At 39.2% G+C, this 20,072-nt stretch overlaps 1 protein-coding gene across 12 annotated transcripts in view; it reads right to left on the bottom strand.

Annotated features, from left to right (window-relative positions):
* The window catches only part of ITSN2 (intersectin 2), a 158,389-nt gene that overhangs the window by 73,039 nt on the left and 65,278 nt on the right, over positions 1-20,072 (bottom strand). For 11 of the 12 annotated variants that reach the window (XM_054548300.2, XM_063713756.1, XM_054548302.1 and 8 more), the window contains exons 15-16: positions 17,474-17,561; positions 10,040-10,179 (exon numbers count right to left, since the gene is read on the bottom strand). In XM_054548300.2, the coding sequence (XP_054404275.1) occupies positions 10,040-10,179; positions 17,474-17,561 (228 nt within the window). Of the gene's footprint in view, positions 1-8,592; positions 8,674-10,039; positions 10,180-17,473; positions 17,562-20,072 lie in introns of all 12 variants that reach the window. The other variant, XM_054548304.1, reaches the window with a different exon arrangement.

The following is a 20,072-nucleotide window of genomic DNA, read 5'->3' as shown; positions in this document are numbered from 1 at the left end:
CCAAGTTATTTTTATCCAATATGATCTTGAACTAAACACAAAATTATTAAATAATTTAGTTTAAAACTAAAAATGGAAAAGATATCTGCCTAAAATCATGACCACCATGAGCCAAAATAATGAAAAGCATTCCAAACAGAGGTTGAAATAAACAACTGCTTATTGAACATCTAGTTGTATGCTAAGTGCTAGAAAGCATTCCAAGGGGCTCCAATACAAGGCTGACTCCCAAGTCTACAGACTTTGTCTTTAAACAGTTCACAATCTCAATGTAGAGGCAAGTGTCAACATGCAGGGCAGAGGTAAATTCCTTAGCAGGAACTTGTGATTATCTGTTCAGCATTTTCTCTTCCTCTTCTTCAATAGCACCCTGCCTTCCTCTGGGAAACTGATCTTTCCACCTTCCTCCCAACATCTTATGTGGTTTTAAAAGGTCTGCTCAGAGCAGACCTCCCATTCAGAGCTCCTCCAACTCAGAGCTCCTCCCATTCCCACCAGGCATAATTGTTTATTCCTGACCTAAACAATCACAGCACCTTACTTCCCTGCTCAGAAACGACTGGTCCAAAGGACATAAGCATAATCCAAGCTGGCCGAGAATATTTTCCTGGGATTCACATATATTGAAGTGGGGAGAAAGAAACCTTTCTTCAGCTCATTAAACTGGGATAAAGTAAACCTGGAGCTGCCTCACAACCAAATAAGATCTGGGAATAGGAATAAAATCAACTCAGAAAAAAGAGAAGTAAAGATGAGAGACTGAGGTGGAGAGAAAGGGTACTACAGAAGCTGAATGTTCAATATCATGGCTCGGAGACCTAGGAACTGCCCCTGTCCAGCAGCCCTTCCATGGATTCACTTAGTGGTCCTAGGATACTTCTAATAATCACTCATTAGCTTAATTATTTTGAACTAAATTTCTTTCATTTGGAATCTACAGAATCCTGAACGAGAGAGTAGAAAAAGAAGGCTGGAGGAAAGAAGTGGGGGCGGGGGGACTTAAGAGTAATCAAAAGAAACTTCATGGCAAAGGTGAGAGCTGGACAATATTTGGGTAGAATGTTTTGGTAAAAAATGTTTTTTGGTATCAACCTATACACAATAACACAACTCCAAACTCCATTTCTTTTCAGAGATAACTATTTTATAAGTGAACCTTTTACTTGATTGAAATAGATTTGATCTAAGTACAGCATGCTGTCCAGAGACTATGTCCAACATGTCTGAGCAAAACATTTACAACTTAAGCCAATAATAATGCATACTGCTTTTATAGCAAAATTTCCACAGCTCTCAGCTTCGAGGGTTTTATTTGTTGTACCTTTCTCTAAATTCTATTGAAAAGCAGAAGAATATAGTGGTTACAATATATAGAGAAGCAAGGTGGTTTAGTGATGAGGAGCATGGGTCTGGAATAAGACTAACAAGGCTTGACTCAGGCTCTGTATACTAGCTGTATAACCTTAGGAAAGTTATTTTATAGTTTCCTCATCAGTAAAATGAGGTTAATTACAGTACAAGGGTGTCCAATCTTTTAGCTTCCCTGGGCCACATGGAAAGAGGAAAAATTGTCTTGTGCCACATGTAAAATACACTAACGATAGCTGATGAGCTAAAAATAAATACATAAATAAATAAAATTGCAAAAAAAAACCTCATGTTTTAAGAAAGTTTACAAATTTGTGTAGGGCTGCATTCAAAGCCGTCCTGGGCCGCATGTGGCCTGTGGACCACGGGTTGGGGAAGCTTGTTATGATACATGCCTCACAGAGTTGTTGTGAGGATAAAATGAGTTAATACATATAAAGTGCTTATTATAGTGCAGAGCACATAGGTTCTCAATAAGTGTTAGCTATTATTATTGAAGTTAAAAATGAGGAGAGTACTAAGTTTAAAAGGAGAGTAAAAAGGAGCCAAATTAATGTCTGATCTCAACAAGGCTGCAGGCTTAGCCCTCCAACTTGTCCTTTAAAATAGAGCTATAAGTATTCCCTTACTAACCCTATTCCCTCCGGTGTCAGAGTTAATGAGCTTCCTTGTGCCATTCTGTATATTCCTCTATCACAGTGTCTTCCAACTATATGACTGTCTCCTCCACTGAAGTGAGTTTCTTGACAACAAGACTGTCTTTCATCAAGGTGTCTCCAGCTAACAGAGAGTCTAGTACAATATGGATATTTAATAAATATTTATTGGACAAATGAAAAATGCATACACAATAGTCTATGCAAATTAGTAAGATTTGAAGCGCACCACAAAGCTTGCCAAGTATTTCCTCTATTTGACTATGGTGATGTAAAAATTCCTGTCCTTAGACCTATTCCTCTGCGTTAAGTCACTACTTCCAGGAGGTCCTTGTTACACATAACAGTTAAGCAAGAAAAAAATAAACCAACCAGAATTCATTAAGAGTTGTTCTCAATCTTTTTTTTTTTTTGAGATGGAGTCTCGCTCTGTCGCCCAGGCTAGAGTGCAGTGGCGCGATCTCAGCTCACTGCAACCTCCGCCTCCCAGGTTCAAGCAATTCTCCTGCCTCAGCCTCCCAAGTAGCTGGGATTACAGGCTCATGCCACCACGCCCAGCTAATTCTTGCATTTTTAGTAGAGACGGGGTTTTACCATGTTGGCCAGGCTGGTCGTGAATTGTTGAGCTCAGGCAATCCACCTGCCTCGGCCTCCCAAAGGGCTGGGATTACAGGCGTGAGCCACTGCGCCCAGCCAAGTTGTTCTCAATCTTAATAGAATGATAGATTATCTCTTTTATGTTAAGGAACTTCTATTACTAGTTTGCTAATAAGTTTTACTTTTAAAATCATGAATGGATATTAAATTTTATCAAAAACCTTTCCTGTATCTAATGAGATGAGCATAATCGTTTTCTCCTTTAGTCTGTTTATAAAGTAAATTACATTAAACTTTTCTGTATGTTAAATCATCTTTGTATGGCTGAGGTAAATCCAACTTGGTCATGGCGGGTTATGCCACCTGGAGGGGTATTACTAATGTAGATTACTCCAGATCCTTGGAAGCATAGGCTTAAGACCTAACTCCTTGAAGGAAAACACGATTCTACCATTAACAGATTCTACTTTCCCCCTACGGACAAGCATTTCCCTAATCATTATCTCAAGTCAACACTGGTTGACTTTCCAAAATACTAAAGATATTTTGGAGATTCTGACAACCCTTTTCTTAAGAAGAGTGGGAGAAAATAATTTTGTTTTTTCACAAATAACAAAAATATTTGTATATAAGAGTTTACAAAGCATTTCCATCTATATGTGATCTCATTTAATCATATGACTTTGCAAAGAAGACAGGCAGATAATGTCAGCATGTTTTGTAAAGGAAGAAAGCAAAATTTGGAGGGTAAATGACAGATCGTTACACAACTGGCAAGTGGCATGGATAAGACTAGAGTTCACTTTTTTAGATTCCTAGGCCAGTACAGTTTTCGTTGCACTTCACTGCTAAAGATGTGTGAATTTTCTTTTTTTTTTTTTTTTTTTTTTTTTTGAGACGGAGTCTCGCTCTGTTGCCCAGGCTGGAGTACAGTGGCACAATCTCACCTCACAGCAACCTCTGCCTCCGGGGTTCAAGTGATTCACCTGCCTCAGCCTCCCAAGTAGCTGGGACTATAGGCACCTACCACAATGCCCGGCTAATTTTTTGTATTTTTAGTAGAGATGAGGTTTCACTATGTTGGCCAGGCTGGTCAAGAACTCCTGATCTCATGATCCACCTGCCTCAGCCTCCCAAAGTGCTGGGATTACAGGCGTAAGCCACAGCACCTGGCCAGATGTGTGAATTTTCTTAATGGTATAATGGCCTGTCAAATGTTTCACTTTTGAATCCACTGGCTTTTTTATTTGTCTTCGCATAACTTGACCAAAAGAGTAAAAATTATTAATTCTATACATGCATATTGCAGGTTCCAGTAAAACATAACATTCTAAGATAAATAATTTTAAATATTTTACTTCTGTTGTCACTACAAGTAGCCTAAAGGAGTGATTAACCTAAGACTAAAGGAGTGAGACCAGGTGCTCTACTATCACAAAGGACCACAGCATTAGAACTAAGTGCCTGCCCTCCTCCAACACTATCAGGACCAGTTCCATCTCACCTACTGATAAGACATAGCCTTTCTTCTCATTCCTTATCACCTGAATTCTTATCTCTACACTGCTGTTTATCCCTTAATCTGACCCAATCCCCTACTCATTCTCTCCTCAAACTTCTCCACTCTCCTGGAACTTCCTCTATGTGATCAGGAAACTATCGTACGGCTAACAATCCTCTGAACGAAAATTCTCTTACCTCTTCACTTTCTTGGCTGATCCCTCGGGATACTACTTTTCCACTAGTCCTCTCTCAGTTTATTATCATATACTCCATTTACATCAGGGTCAGAGGATAACTATGGTATTTTCCTTGCTCTTCATTGCCACTTTCAGATGGTTATTTCCCCCTCACTCTTACCAGCTCCATGCTTTTCTGGGGCTCCTACCATCCAGCAATACCATTCTCTCCTTCCTTTTTATTGTCATCCATTAGTCACCTGGTCATTCACTCACCTCACTATTCTCTCACTCACCTCACTATTCTCTAAGTCTTTGATATCCACATAAATGATGCAATCCAAACCTCAACTCTCAGGCTGATCTCTTCATCAATGACCTTTTTAACTCTACTTAATCCATCATTCCCATTATTACACCCTGAGTCTTACTAATCAGAAACAGAACTACCATTAACCAAATATCCCATTCTTCAAACGTAAGTTCTTACCCTTCGAACTTTTCTTATACCTGGTACACCTATATCAATAGGGTTTGTTTGTTTGTTTTTTTCTGAGACAGTTTTGCTCTTGTTGCCCTGGTTGGAGTGCAGTGGCATGATCTTGCCTCACTGCAACCTCCACCTCCCAGATTCAAGCAGTTCTCCTGCCTCAGCCTCTTGAGTAGCTGGGATTAAAGGCGTGTGCCACCACACCCAGCTAATTTTTTGTATTTTTAGTAGAGACAGGGTTTCATCATGTTGGCCAGGCTGGTCTCGAACTACTGACCTCAGGTGATCAACCCACCTCAGCCTCCCAAAGTGCAGGGATTATAGGCGTGAGCCACCACGCCTAGCCATCAATAGGTTTTCAACCTCACTGAGACCATTCTGTTGACTCCCATCATTCTCTTTCTTTATTAACCCCCTTCCTCTCTTCACATCCTTCATGTCTAGTTCATGTTTCAGAGCTCATCTTGATCATAATGCTTTTGTCAAGATCTGTAACTCTTTTGTCCCTCTCTCTTTGTGCATGTCTATTAAAACCTCAAACCTGTGTGAACCATGAACCTATTTCATCATCTTTCTCTGTGCTTATACCTAAACAGCTGAACATTGGTGAGGAAAAATCACACAATTAGGCATACTGTTTTCAATTTAAATACATCACCTCCAACTTAAAAAAGACATTCAACTTTGCTCAGTACACTTAGGTTTTCCTCTACTAAGCTTGCATATCTGCACTGAGATGTCTATTTCATGCCTGTTTCTCTCCTGAAACTTCCTAATCTTCCATCCATTCTCCTCACTACCAGCTATAAACCTTGCCTCATTAGGCCATCAGACTGCAGCTCTCTCATCTTTCCATCTCAAAAAATCAATAGCACTTCCTGCATCTCCACCCCTCTTCTTCTGGCCTAGGTTGAGTTATATCACGTCCTCCTCTACCCAAGAAGATTCTTTCTGATGGTCCAACTTACCTCTGATTTTAAGTCTTGAAGCTGTCGATATGGGAGTGGGCCAGGGAAGTACTGGGTAGAGAAAGGCGGGTCCCTGGCTAGGGCTTCACCCTCGGGCCTATGCCCATGAACCTAGGTGAGGACAGGCACTCCTGCCTTCGCACCCAAATGTTGCATCTTCCAAGACCACCCTGGCCTGCCACGCCACCAATCCTGTGCCTATAAAAACCCGAGATCCTAAAAAGGCAGAGACGTAAGTGGCTGGACGTTGTGAGGAACACATCGGCAGAAGATGACACAAGCAGCTGGTCATCAAGAGCACGCTGGTGGAAGAGCATGTCAACAGGCACCAGCAGGCCACTGACCAGAGGAACAACGCGGAGTTTGGCTGGAGCAGTGAGAAGTCAGGTTGTGGCCCGACTCCAGGGTAAAACCATCTCCCTTCCTGCTCCCCCATCTGCTGAGAGCTACTTCTACTCAATAAAACCTTGCATTCATTCTCCAAGCCCACGTGTGATCCAATTCTTCCAGTACACCAAGGCAAGAAACCCTGGGATACAGAAATCCCTCTGTTCTGTTCTTGTGATAAGTAAGGGGGTCTAACTGAGCTGGGTAACACAAACCACCTATAGACGGCAAACTAAAAGAGCACTCCGTAACACACCCCCACTGGGGCTTCAGCTGTAAACATTCACCCCTAGACACTGCCGTGGGGTCAGAGCCCCACAGCCTGCCCATCTGTATGCTCCCCTAGAGGTTTGAGCAGGGGGGCACTGAAGAAGTGAGCCACACCCCCATCACTTGCCCTTCGAGGGGGACAAGGGAACCTTTCCCGTTTCACTGTCAACTTCCTACTCTCTTACCAACAAATTTAACTGCATTCATATCCATCTTCTCCCCGTATGTTACACTGAAATTATTCTTTTTATCTAATCCTTTAATCTGTGCTCTCCATTCCATCTTAATCTGCTTCTTCAGACTTTGCTCCATCAATTACCACAATCTCAATCTTTCTCTCTTTCCCCCTGCCTCCTCCTTTCTTTTCTCTTTACTATTTCCTTCAAGTCTTTCTTAAAGCAAAAAAAAAAAAAAAAAAAAAACATTTTCCTTTGACCCCCATGCTTTTTTCTTTTCATTCTAGGAGTTGTTGCTACTCACTTAACCCTTCCTCAACTCTTACTCATTCCTGATCCACTGCAATCCAGCTTCTGCTTATCACTCAAGTGAAATGGCACTTTTAGCAAGGTCTTCAAAAGTTTCCTTTTTGACAAATTCAATGGATATTTTTCTTTTTTTCTTTTTCTTTTTTTTTTTTGAGACGGAGTTTTGCTCTTGTTGACCAGGCTGGAGTGCAATGGTGCGACCTCGGCTCACTGCAACCTCCACCTCCCAGGTTCAAGCAATTCTCCCACCTAGCTTCCTGAGTAGCTGGGATTACAGGCATCCGCCACTATGCCCGGATAATTTTTTATATTTTTAGGAGAGACGGGGTTTCACCATGTTGGCCACGTTGGTCTCAAACTCCTGACCTCAGGTGATCCGCCTGCCTCAGCCTCCCAAAGTGTTGGGATTACAGGCGTGAGCCACCGCACCTGGCCAATATTTTTTAGTACTATGTTAACTAATAACTCTGTATCATTTTCTAGTAACTACAGAAGACCTCTTTTCTTGCTTTCTGTGACAACACAGTCTCCTGACTGCTCTGACAGTATAGATTTCATATCTCTTTAGTTTCCTAAATTGCTCTGATGAAAGTATCAATAAGCAGTGTAAGTCTGGAAGGCAGGAAGCAGAAGGAACAAAGTAAAACAAGGGACAAGAATAACTGCTGGCCTGTGGAGAATCAAATGCTAACTGAAAGAACCAGACTCTGTGAGGGAGAACAGTCCACAAATCATCATTAAACTTCACTTTACAGATGAAGAAACTTAGTTTAGTTTCTATGCAATCCATAGCAGAAGTTCTAAAAACCATATAATCTGGCCATTCATGCCATAACCATAAAGGCTAAAATATGGGTCCCCTGCTGGTACCATCTTTCCAATTTGCCCTACTTTGCTCAGGTAACAAATGAACTCTACTTATCATGTTTCTGTCTTCACTGTGGAATATATATGCATATATGCATATATGCATATAGGCAAATGGATGCCCTATTGCCATCCATTTTAGTACTGAGTAAAATGTGTAGTCAAAATCTACTAGAGTCAGCAAGCAGTAAACATAAAGCACATTTCTTTAAGCTCTATTAAAATATTTTAATACTCTACGTTATATATGGCAAAGATAAATAGTTTTTATATAATTTAAACATTTTTATCTGATGTGCAAGCATGTCTAAATATGAGCCTGGTAACTAGACCTGACTAAAGTTGTCCCTGCATTATTGGTTCTTTAAAATTGTCCTTACGACAGTATTAGGAAGCAGCTTGGTGCATATGACATAAACTTGCCCTAGATTTCATAAAGTGTTAAGTTTTATTTTAAACACTGATTTTCAATGATATGGGTAAGTGATTTAATCTCACATTTTCCTTTGAATTGAGTTAGTAATCATCTTTATCAGTTAACCGACTCACAGGGATGTTGTAAAGGAACCAGGTTATATTTCTAAGTGTCCTGGGCTTCTTTTGAGAAAGGTTACTGTGACAGGCAACCTTACTGACTTCTGGCATTAGACTCAAACAGGCAGTCAGATAGCAGAAGGATATTCAAGCAAACAGAAAAAAAAAGGCTTATATTGTATATGTTATTTCAAACAAAGATACTCAGATAAAGGCAAAGAATAGTCTAGTTTTAAAAAAATAAAACAGTAAAGTAACTCAAAGAAAAGAAGCTAGATATTAGAAAATAACCTTAAGTAAGAGGAAGAGGTTGTTGAGACAGCTTAGCAGGGACAAAAGGCACTGAAGAACAGAGTCATCCATATTCCCACACTGTAAGATAAGGCAGATAAAAAGCCAATTAAACTATGTACAGATTTTTTTTTTTTTTTTTTTTTTTTTGAGATGGAGTCTCACTCTGTCGCCAGGCTGGAGTGCAGTGGCGCGATCTCAGCTCACTGCAACTTCCACCTCCCAGGTTCAAGCGATTCTCCTGCCTCAGCCTCCCGAGTAGCTGGGACTACAGGTGCATACCACCACGCCCAGCTAATTTTTGTATTTTTAGTAGAGACAGGGTTTCACCATGTTGGCCAGGCTGGTCTCGATCTCTTGACCTCATGATCCGCCCACCTTGGCCTCCCAACATGCTGGGATTACAAGGCATGAGCCACCACGCCCAATTACATAGATTTTTTAAAGAAATAATATAGGGAAGATAAGTTGCCTGGCTTGTCTAACCAGCAATAACAAATGATTTGGTTTTCTATAAAATTTTTTTCTACTGAATATATGCTTGTGTAAAGTGTATTATTAATATTGTTCACCTCAAATTCCCTTTCCTTACCTGAAGCCAGTATGTTGTCCTTTCTTTAGCATGCTGTTTATTCTATATTTGGTGTTAATGTTATTTTAAATAAGTCAGCATGATAAAAGCCATATGAAGAGAGAGATTTCTTGTACAAAAGCTTTATGAAAAGCTTTATTTCTTACAGAGAATACCTTATGCTCTGGAAACTTTATATTGTTAGCAAAGGAATAACTGAAGACTATTCTCAAATTTACATTCTATGCCATGAGTCTGGTTTTTAGTTTCTTTCATAGGTATGGCTTCAGTGTACAATGAATACTGTGGTGAATGATATGCAGACAGTCTATGTTTTGGACATCTGCTCTGCCACTGCGGCAAACAATGAATCATTAACGTGCTTTTCGTGCAAAGTTTACAGTGCCAGATTCTGTTCTAGATTTCACTGATTATTGCATTATTTAACAAAGGTTAATTAAATTACACTTAACAAGGAAACAAAATAAAAACTGTGTTAAAAGAGCCTCTACCACCTAAACTATTTCAAATTTTCCATATTTCCCATTTTTGAAAATTGCCTAGGATAACGTTGGCTGAGATCAGTTCTGTAATACTGACAATGGCAATTGTTCTGGAAATGTATAGATGCCAATACAAACAGCACATAGTCATCAAAAACTGTAAACTGTGATAAAGTATATGTTTAGTTATATGACACTATGTCATATAACTAGAACATTAAAAACAATCTTGAAATTCTTGTATAGTTGAAATTATAAAATAAATTATGAAAATGTAATACATATAATAGCTTTAGCTATTTATTCTATTAAATCAAGATAATGAAGGTAAGAAGGTAGTTACCTAAAAATAAATAGTATCAAAAATAAATACCTTTAGTTGATTGTTAAAAGAATCCATTTCTGATAGCTTAGATGCAGTTTCTTTTTCAAGAGCATCTAACTGTTCTTTAAGTCTTTGGCATAATTCTTCCTTTTCTAATGATTTTTTATGAAGTAAACTGACCCCTGAATCTGAAAAACAAACATCAGACAGTTTACATTTTGCAGAAGTTCATAAGTCATTACCAGCATGCCATTTACTGTTTGGTCAGATTGATGTAACTAGACCAATAGGAAGGATGTATACACATAATGTAGACCAGTACAAGAGAAAACACTCAGTTGTTATTTCCACTTCCCAGATTATACGCTGGAAAGAGCATCACAGGAAATGGTTATAAGCCTTGGTTCTGCATTCTGAAGTGAAATTCTACTTTAGGAAAGATGCTTCACCAATCGAATCCTTAGGCTTTTCATCTATACAATGAGCATCATACTACATTAAATGAGGTGATGGATATAAAGCCATTGTATACTCTGGTCCACAGTTAATACTCAATTAATAGAAACTATAGTTAAAGTAGCTTTCCATTTATTCTTAGTGCTCCCAAGAACAGGGAAATATTCACAGCAAAGATTCAATAAGTATTACTAACTGGATTATTTAGTAACATTATTTTAGGAGGTAAGAACAGAAGGTTTCATTTTATATTATCTTTTTTTTACATATTCATGCAGGGATGAAGAAACCAGATGGAAATATATAATGAGGAATACATTACAATAAATTAAAATAGCAATATTATCTGTTTAAATGTCTATTTTTAACTTTATCATATTTTTAAAGTACAGAAGTACAAAATTTAAATAAAATGAAACATACAGAGTAGAAAATTAAAAGGCCTCCATTTCAACTGCAAGTTCATCCCCCTTTTAGGCATTTACATTTAGATGTGTACATATTCAACTTTTATTTCCATGGGTTTTAACAGAATCATATTGTCTACATTGCTGTGCAAGTTGCTTTCAATTTAATAAGATATCTTATCAATCAGGACAAATAGATCTAGTTCATTCTTTTAACTGCTCCATAGTAGTTTACATTATGGCTACTGCATAATTTATATTACTACCTTTCTGACTGGTATGGGTAGATGTTGGTCTGTACCCACTGATTGTTTCCCCCTCCCTCTAACCCCTGGTAACCACTCTTCTATTCTCAGTTTCTGCATAGGAGTTCAACATTTTTAGATTTTATATGAAAGTGAGGCCATGCAGTATTTGTCTTTCTGTAACTGACTTACTGCATTTAGCATAAGGGAGTGCAAATATCTCTTTGAGACAGTAATTTTGTTTCCTTTGAATATATATTCAGAAGTGAGATTGCTGGATCATACAAGAGTTCTATCTTATTTTTTTTAGAAACCTTCATACTGTTTTCCATAACAACTATACCAATTTACATTCCTCCAACAGTGTACATGGGTTCCCTTGTCCCCACATGCTCACTACCACTCATTATCTCTGATCTTTTTGATAACAGCCATCCTACCAGGTGTGAGGTGATATTGTATTTCAATGTGGTTTAGATCTGCATTTCCCTGATGATTAATAATGTCAAGTACCTTTTTAAATACCTCTTTACCATTTTTAGGTCTTCTTTGGAGAAATGTCCACTCAAGTCCTTTGCCCATTTTGAAATTGGGTTGTTTTTTGGTACTGAGTTATATATATTCCTTGTATTTTGGATATAAACCACTTATCAGATACATGGCTCACAAGTATTTTCTCCCATTCCACAGACTGCCTTTTCATCTTGATTGTTTCCTTTACTGTGCAGAAGCTTTTTAGTTTGATGAAGTCCCACTTGTTTATTTTTGTTTCCTGAGCTTTTGATGTAATATCCAAAAAATCATTGCCAAGGCCAATGTCAAAGAGCTTTTGTCAATGTTTTCTTCTAGGAGTTTTACAGTTTCATGTCTTACGTTTAATCCATTTTGAGCTAATTTTTGAGTATGGTATAAGGGTACAATTTCATTCTTTTGCAGGTGGATATCCAGTTTTCCCAATACCATTTATCGAAGAGGCTACCTTTTCCCATTGTGTCTTCTTGATACCCTTGTCAAAAATTAGTTGACCATATATACTTGGGTTTATTTTTGGGCTCTCTATTCTATTTCATAAGTCTGTATGTCTTGTAATTGACAAAAAATTGTATATATATTGTATGCATGTTGTTTTGAAATATGTATACATTGTAAAATGGCTAAGTTGAGCTAATTAACATATGCATAATTGAGCCAATTAATATAATGTGTATGTTAATTATCTCTATTCTGTAAATCTATGTCTTTTGTAATCAACAAATAAAAACTTGTATTTATAGTATGCATGTTGTTTTGAAATATGTATACATTGTAAAATGGCTAAATTGAGCTAATTAACATATACATTACCTCACATACTTACCATTTTTGTGGTGAGAACACTTAAAATCTATTCTCTTAGCAACTTTCAAGAATACAATGCACTATTATTAACTATAGTCACCAAGTTGTAGAATAGATTTCTTGAACTTATTCCTCCTATCTAACTGAAATGTTGATTTCCTTTGAGCAAACTCTCTCAGTGATCCCCTTTTCTCTCACCAGCCCTGGTAGCCACCATTTTATTCTCTACTTTTATGGATAAATATATACACTCCACAAATAAATGAAGTCATACCATATTTGTCTTTCTGTGCTTGGCTTACTTCACTTAATGTAACATCTTGCAGGTTCATCCATATTGTCCCTATGTCTGTTTTTATGCCAGTACCACACTTTCTGATTACTATAGCTTCAAAATATTTGCAAACAGGCAGTGTGATGCTTCCAACTTTGTTTTTCTTTCTCATGATTGCTTTGGCTATTTGAAGTTTTCTGTGATTCCATATACATTTTAAAATTGCTTTTTCTATTTCTGTGAAAATGCTATTTGAATTTTGATATTGTGTTGAATCTGTATATTGCTTTGGGTAGTACAGATAATTTTTAAAATATTAATTCTTCCAATACATGAACATGGAGTATCCTTCCATTTATTTATGCCTTTTTCAATTTCTCCCATCAATTAGTTTTCAGTTACAGATCTTTCCCCTCCTTGGTCAAATTTATTCCTAAGTATTTAATTATTTTTGATGCTGTCATGAATAATTTTATTTACTTGATCTCTTTTTTGAATACTTATTGGTGTAAAAAATGCAACTGATTTTTGTATGCTGATTTTGTGTCCTACAACTTTACTCAATTCACATATTAGTTTTAAGTTTTATTGCAGTCTTTAGGGTTTTCAACATATAGGATCATGTCATCTGCAGACAGGGATGATTTTACTACTACTTTTACAATTTAAATGTATTTTATTCCTTTTTCTTGTCTGAGTAGTCTTGCTAGTACTTCCAGCATTATGTTGAACAGAAGTGGTGAAAGTGCATATCCCTACCTCATACCAGATCTTAGATCAAGCTTATCCAACCTGTAGGCCATGGGCCACATGCAGCCCAGGATGGCTTTCAATGTGGCCCAACACAAATTCATAAACTTTCTTAAAACATTATGAGATTTTTTTAGCACTCATCAGCTATCATCAGTGTTAGTGGATTTTATGTGTGGCCCAAGACAACTCTTCTTCCAATGTGACCCAGGGAAGCCATAAGATTAGACACCCCTATCTTAGATGAAAAGTCTTCAGTTTCCCCCCATTGATTATGATAGCTATGAGCTTTTCATAAATGGCCTTTATTATGTTGAAGAAAATTCCTTCTATATCTATTTTTTTGAGAGTTTTTATCATGAAAGGATGTTAAACTTTGTCAAATACTCATTCTGTTATTTATGGAGATGATCACGTGGCTCGTAGACTTCTTTCATTCTGTTAATGCACACTTTAAATTTTGACAGAAATTGCCAAACTACTATTCCAAAAAAGCTGTTATCAATTTATGACACCAACAATACCTGTTTCTGCAAACCCTCATCTATACTGGATATTATCAATATTTTTTTCATTTTTGCTAATTGGCAAAAAATAAACCTGATTGCTATTTTAATTTGTATTTTCTTGATAACCAGTGAAGTCAAAGAAACATCTATTTATGTTTCTGGCCACAGTCTTGAATTGTTAGGTTTATCCTTTGCCTATATTTTTCCATTGGGCTGTCTTAATTTTTGATTTGTAGAAGCTCTAAATTCTTGTATTACATGTACTTCAAATTTTTTAGTGTTTATGCTGTCTTTCATTATGATGTTTTCATTTTTAATCATCAAATCTGTAAGTATTTTTCTTCATGACTCTATATATTGTTTAAAGAGATACCAAGATTATAAAATATTTTCCTGTTTTATAATGGTTTTTAAGTTGTTTTTATGTTTAGCCTCCTAATTTATCTAGAATTTATTTCTGTACATAGAGAGCGGTAAAGAGCTCCCCTGCAACTCTTTCAGATAATCCACTGTCCCTCAAATCACTTACTGAAAGCCCATCCTTTCCCCACTAATGTTAAGTGCCAACTTTATCTTATCCTAGGTTGCCATACATGCATGGACTTTTTTCTAGACTCTATTCAATTCCATTGTTCTACTTTTCTATTTCTGATCAATAACACACTATTTTAGGCACTCTAACGTTCATATCTTATGTTTTGATATCTGATAGGGTTAGTCTCCTCCCCCCTACCAAAGTTTTTTCTTTTTCAAGTTTTGCCTAATCTTGCACAATTTATTTTCTAGATGAATTTGTCAGTTATCTTGCCAAGTTTCATTTAAAGAAACCCAAAAAGAACTGAATATATGAATTAGGAGAGAACTGACATAGTATTGATGTATGGTATAGTATAGTATAATACTAAGCTAGTTCATTTAGGAACATAAAATGTCTCCAATTATTCAGGAATCTTTATTTTTTTATTTTGTTTTGAGACAGAGTCTCACTCTATTGCCCAGGCTGGAGTGCAGTGGCACGATCTCGGCCCACTGCAACCTCTGCCTCCCATGTTCAAGTGATTCTCATGCTTCAACCTTCCTAGTAGCTGAGACCACATATGCGTGCCACCACCCCTGCTGATTTTTGTATTTTTAGCAGTGATGGGGTTTCACCGCATTGGCCAGGCTGGTCTCAAACTCCTGGCTTCAAGTGATCTGCCCACCTCAGCACCCTAAAGTGCTGGGATTACAGGCATGAGCCACAGTGTCCAGCCTATTCAGGAATCCTTCACGTCTATTAGCAAAGTGTTATAGCTGCATATTTCTTCTTCCTTTTTTTTTTTTTTTTTTTTTTTGAGACGGAGTCTCGCTCTGTCACCAGGCTGGAGGGCAGTGGCGTGATCTCAGCTCACTGCAGCCTCTGCCTCCCAGGTTCAAGTGATTCTCCTGCCTCAGCCTCCTGAGTAGCTGGGACTACAGGCATGCACCACCATGCCCAGCTAATTTTTGTATTTTTTAGTAGAGACGGCATATCACCATGTTGGCCAGGATGATCTCGATCTCTTGACCTCATGATCCGCCTGCCTTGGCCTCCCAAAGTGCTAGGATTGCAGGCGTGAGCCACTGCACCCGGCCCATATTTCTTCTTTATTCATAACAATGTATATCACTAATAATGCATGTTTTAATACCAAATTTGATGATATATATGAGCACTATGCTGGGTGACTGGAAAATAAGGCAAAGAAACAACATGGTAGTACAGTGGGCTTTACAGTCAGACATGAATTTGAGTACCATGATTGTACCATCCTGGGTAACTACTTAATCTCTCTGAACCTCAGTTTTCCTGAGCTGCACAATGGGAATAATAATTATATCACATGGTTACTGTAAAGATTAAAGGAAAGAATGCATCAAAACTGACTCACACAGTGCTTGGCACATGGCTGGTAATCTTAAATGGCAACTGTTATAGAGAGAGGAGTCTAAGGGATACACGGTACTTTTCAAAGCCCAAACAAAAGCTTCCTATTTTGAATTGGCCTATGGCTAAATAAATAAATAGGTAACAGCTGCACTGGATTACATTCCACAGAGAAAGAATAGCCCCATCACGTCCTCAATAAGACATATTCTACATTTTATTCACAATTCAAATAGGAACAACAATGACAACAATGATGACAATAATAAAGATATATTTCTGCCACTTTGCAAATCAGGTGGGTTGGCTCACCCTGTCTCTGGAATGCCTGTGTAGAGGTGGGGGCTAATATACTTTGAACAGGAAAGAACCAAGTATAAGGAACACTGTCTGAGCAGGGACACGGATAGACCACATCAGTGGAAGGCAGGAGACACAATAAAAATAGTTCACAAGCGTGAACTTTATTTCTGATATTTCTTCCACGTGAAGGGCCCTGCACTAGCCCAACAATCCCAGCTTCTTTCCTTCCTTTCACTAACTAGTGAGCTCAAGATAAAGATCTAGGAATATACAGCCTAGACTCCTCCTAAGCCCTCACTCTCTAGAGACTTAACTGCCCACAGGAAACCTGCATTCTACTTTGTTCATGCATCCAGTGTTTTATAGGTGCAACTATACCACCCACAGATAAACCATGCTGCCTAGAATCAGCTTCATCAATAATGAGGCAGTGATTTGGTTTCTCATTTGTCTTGCTCCTTTGCCTTATTTCTTAATTTGTTCAGAACTTGTGCAAAGAAGGGGATACTATTTATTGAACTTCGTAAACAGTCAAAAGTATAATAAAGAGACCTACAATGGAAAAACTGACTTGATAGAGACTCAATGAGTGGCATTTAGGATACTTTAGTCAGGTGTAACACAATATCTGCAGATTTACTTTTCTTTAAATAAACCTTGTTTCTGCTACGCTTTTATTGGCATGGTACCCAATACAGAGAATTTTTTTCAGTTTTCTCATTGGGACCTGAGCAAAAACAAAAACAGTTACAATCCCATAAATGATCCTGGAATGTTTTGTTCCACAGGTGTCAGAGAGCCAAAATGGTAAAATTCTTTGTATGAAGCACAGAGTTAGATAATATAAAGGGTCTGGGCAGAGCATACCATCCTGCTTAAGCCTATGACTGCTGCACGCTAACACCCTAGAATCCCAGGTGCGGCCCCACTGTAAAGCCTCCTCCTGAACAGTTCTTTAAAATCAGTGCAGGACTTTTCAAAATGCACATGTAGTCTTATGTTAGGGCCAAATTTATATCTTATAGTCTAACACTTTATTTGATATTTCAATTATATACATAAAAATATCAAAATATGAAGTCATACCACAGTCATTACTATTTTATTTTTATCTACTTTTTATCACTAAAAATGCTCTAACATCTGGGATATTTTTCATGTTATTTTGAAACTTTAAACTTACAGGCAAAAAGTGTTATTTATAACAGAATACTTTTTTTAATTTTAAAAAAATGTGACTGATACAGTCATTCAGAAAAGGATAAAAGTAATCACACAAACCTTAGAGACTTACCAGGTGTGTTACTGAACTGCATGTTTTTAATTCTTTCATTTAATAATTGCTTCTCAGGTACCAGATAGATAAGCTTATTCTGATATTCCTTATAAAAAGAAAAAATAGTACCTGATTACAATGTTATAATATTGTCCAAGAGTTTTTTTTGAAAACTTTAAAACAGGATTTACTCATCTTTGAAACTTATTTTAGAAATAATACACAGTTGTAAACTGCTTACAACTTATGAATCAACTAGAATGGAATTATACCAAGACATATTTAAGCCAAAATCAATTTTGAGTGACTGGCTGAAATTAAAAGGCAATGCAGAAAGCCTTTGTAAATGGGGTGTGTCCACAAGCCTACAATTTTCAGCTTACTGATGAATGACAGCAGACCTGTGCTAGATGGTATGTGTAAGCATGCCATGAAACTTCAGGATGAATATGTGTATCTCAAAGAGGGACTAAAAGCTGGGTGCGGTGGCTCGCGCCTGTAATCTCAGCACTTTGGGAGGCCAAGGCAGGTGGATCACTTGAGGTCAGGAGTTCAAGACCAGCCTGGTCAACATGGTGAAACCCCATCTCCACAAAAAACACAAAAATTAGCCAGGTGTGGTGGTGGGTGCCTGTAATCCCAGCTACTCAGAAGGCTGAGGCAGGAGAATTGCTTGAGCCTGGGAGGCAGAAGTTGCAGTGAGCTGAGATCACGCCACTGCACCCCAGCCTGGGTGACAGAGGGAGGAAAAAACAAAAAGGGACTAAAAACTAGGAAAGCAGGTTTAAATCAGACAGAAAATATTTTTGGCTTTTGTTTATCTCTCCTGTAACAAAGCAAAAAGACTGATTAATTGCCAGTCCATGCAGCAAGAGAAATCGGGTAAGAGAACTCTAGAGATGCAGAATGCTTCCACAGCCCCATTCTGCAAATAGTAATGATTGAACCAGACCCTACTGCACAAGTAAAGAAGAGAATTACCCGGACCCCAAGGGACATATTCAAGTTCTCATCGTAATTTTAAAAAGAATAACTTTAAGTCAAAATTTCCTAAAATTAGCAGCAATAACCTTATTTTAATGTACGTTATGGTCTGAATGTTGGTATGTCCCCAACATTCATATGTTGGAACCTAACTCCCAATGCAGTAGTATTAAGAAGTAGGGCTTTAGGAGGCTCCACACTCATGAATGAGATGACTGCCCTTATAAAGGAAGTTGAAGGGACTGCCTTACCCTTTCTGCATGTGAAGACGCAGCAAGAAGGCACTAGTTTTAAAGGAGACAGCAAGCCCTCATCAGACACTGAATCTGCTAACACCTTGATCTTGGACTTCTCAGTCTCTAGAACTATGAGTAATAAATTTCTGTTGTTTATAAATTACCCAGTCTAAGGTCTTTTGTTATAGCAAAAGTAATGAATTAAGAATGCATAAACATTGTTAAAGAGTTAAAACTCGGACAGAGCGAGACTCTGTCTCAAAAAAAAAAAAAAAAAAGCTCTCCCTCTCCGTCTCCCCCTCCCCCTCCCCCCCCCTTCGGTCTCCCTCTCTTCGGTCTCCCTCTCCTTCTTTCTTCGGTCTCCCTCTGTTGCCGAAGCTGGACTGTACTGCCGTGATCTCAGCTCGCTGCAACCTCCCTGCCTCGGGCTCCTGTGATTCTCCTGCCTCGGCCTGCCGAGTGCCCGGGATTGCAGGCACGCGCTGCCATGCCTGACTGCTTTTTGTATTTTTGGTGGAGACGCGGTGTCGCCGTGTTCACGGGGGCTGGTCTCCAGCTCCTGGCCCCAAGTGATCTGCCCACCTGGGCCTCCTGAGGTGCTGGGATTGCAGACGGAGTCTCGCTCACTCAGTGCTCAATGTTGCCCAGGCTGGAGTGCAGTGGCGTGATCTTGGCTTGCTAAAACCTCCACCTCCCAGCCGCCTGCCTTGGCCTCCCAAAGTGCTAAGATTACAGCCTCTGCCCCGCCGCCACCCCTTCTAGGAAGTGAGGAGCGTCTCTGCCTGGCCGCCCATCGTCTGGGATGTGAGGAGCCCCTCTGCCCTGCTGCCCCGTCTGGGAAGTGAGGAGCACCTCTGCCCGGCCGCCATCCCGTAAAGGAAGTGAGGAGCGTCTCTGCCGGGCCGCCCATAGTCTGGGATGTGAGGAGCGCCTCTGCCCGGCCGCCCCCTCTGGGAAGTGAGGAGCACCTCTGTCCGGTCGCCCCGTCTGGGAGGTGAGGAGCACCTCTGCCCGGCCGCCCAACATCTGGGAAGTGAGGAGCGCCTCTGCCCGGCCGCCCCGTCTGGGAAGTGAGGAGCGCCTCTGCCGGGCCGCCCCGTCTGGGATGTGAGAAGCGCCTCTGCCTGGCCTCCCCGTCTGGAAAGTGAGGAGCGCCCCTGCCCGGCCACCCTCTCTGGGAAGTGAGGAGCACCTCTGCCCGGCCGCCCTGTCTGGGAGGTGTACTCAACAGCTCCGAAGAGACAGCGACCATCGAGAATGGGCCATGAGGACAATGGCGGTTTTTTTGAAAAGAAAAGGGGGAAATGTGGGGAAAAGAAAGAGAGATCAGATTGTTAATGTGTCTGTGTAGAAAGAAGTAGGCATAGGAGACTCCATTTTGTTCTGCACTAGGAGAA

This window comes from Pongo abelii, chromosome 12 (genome assembly GCF_028885655.2).
Source record: "Pongo abelii isolate AG06213 chromosome 12, NHGRI_mPonAbe1-v2.0_pri, whole genome shotgun sequence".
Taxonomy (NCBI): Eukaryota; Metazoa; Chordata; class Mammalia; order Primates; family Hominidae; genus Pongo; species Pongo abelii.
Note: the sequence above shows the minus strand (reverse complement) of the source record. Positions and strands in the feature narration are given on the sequence as shown.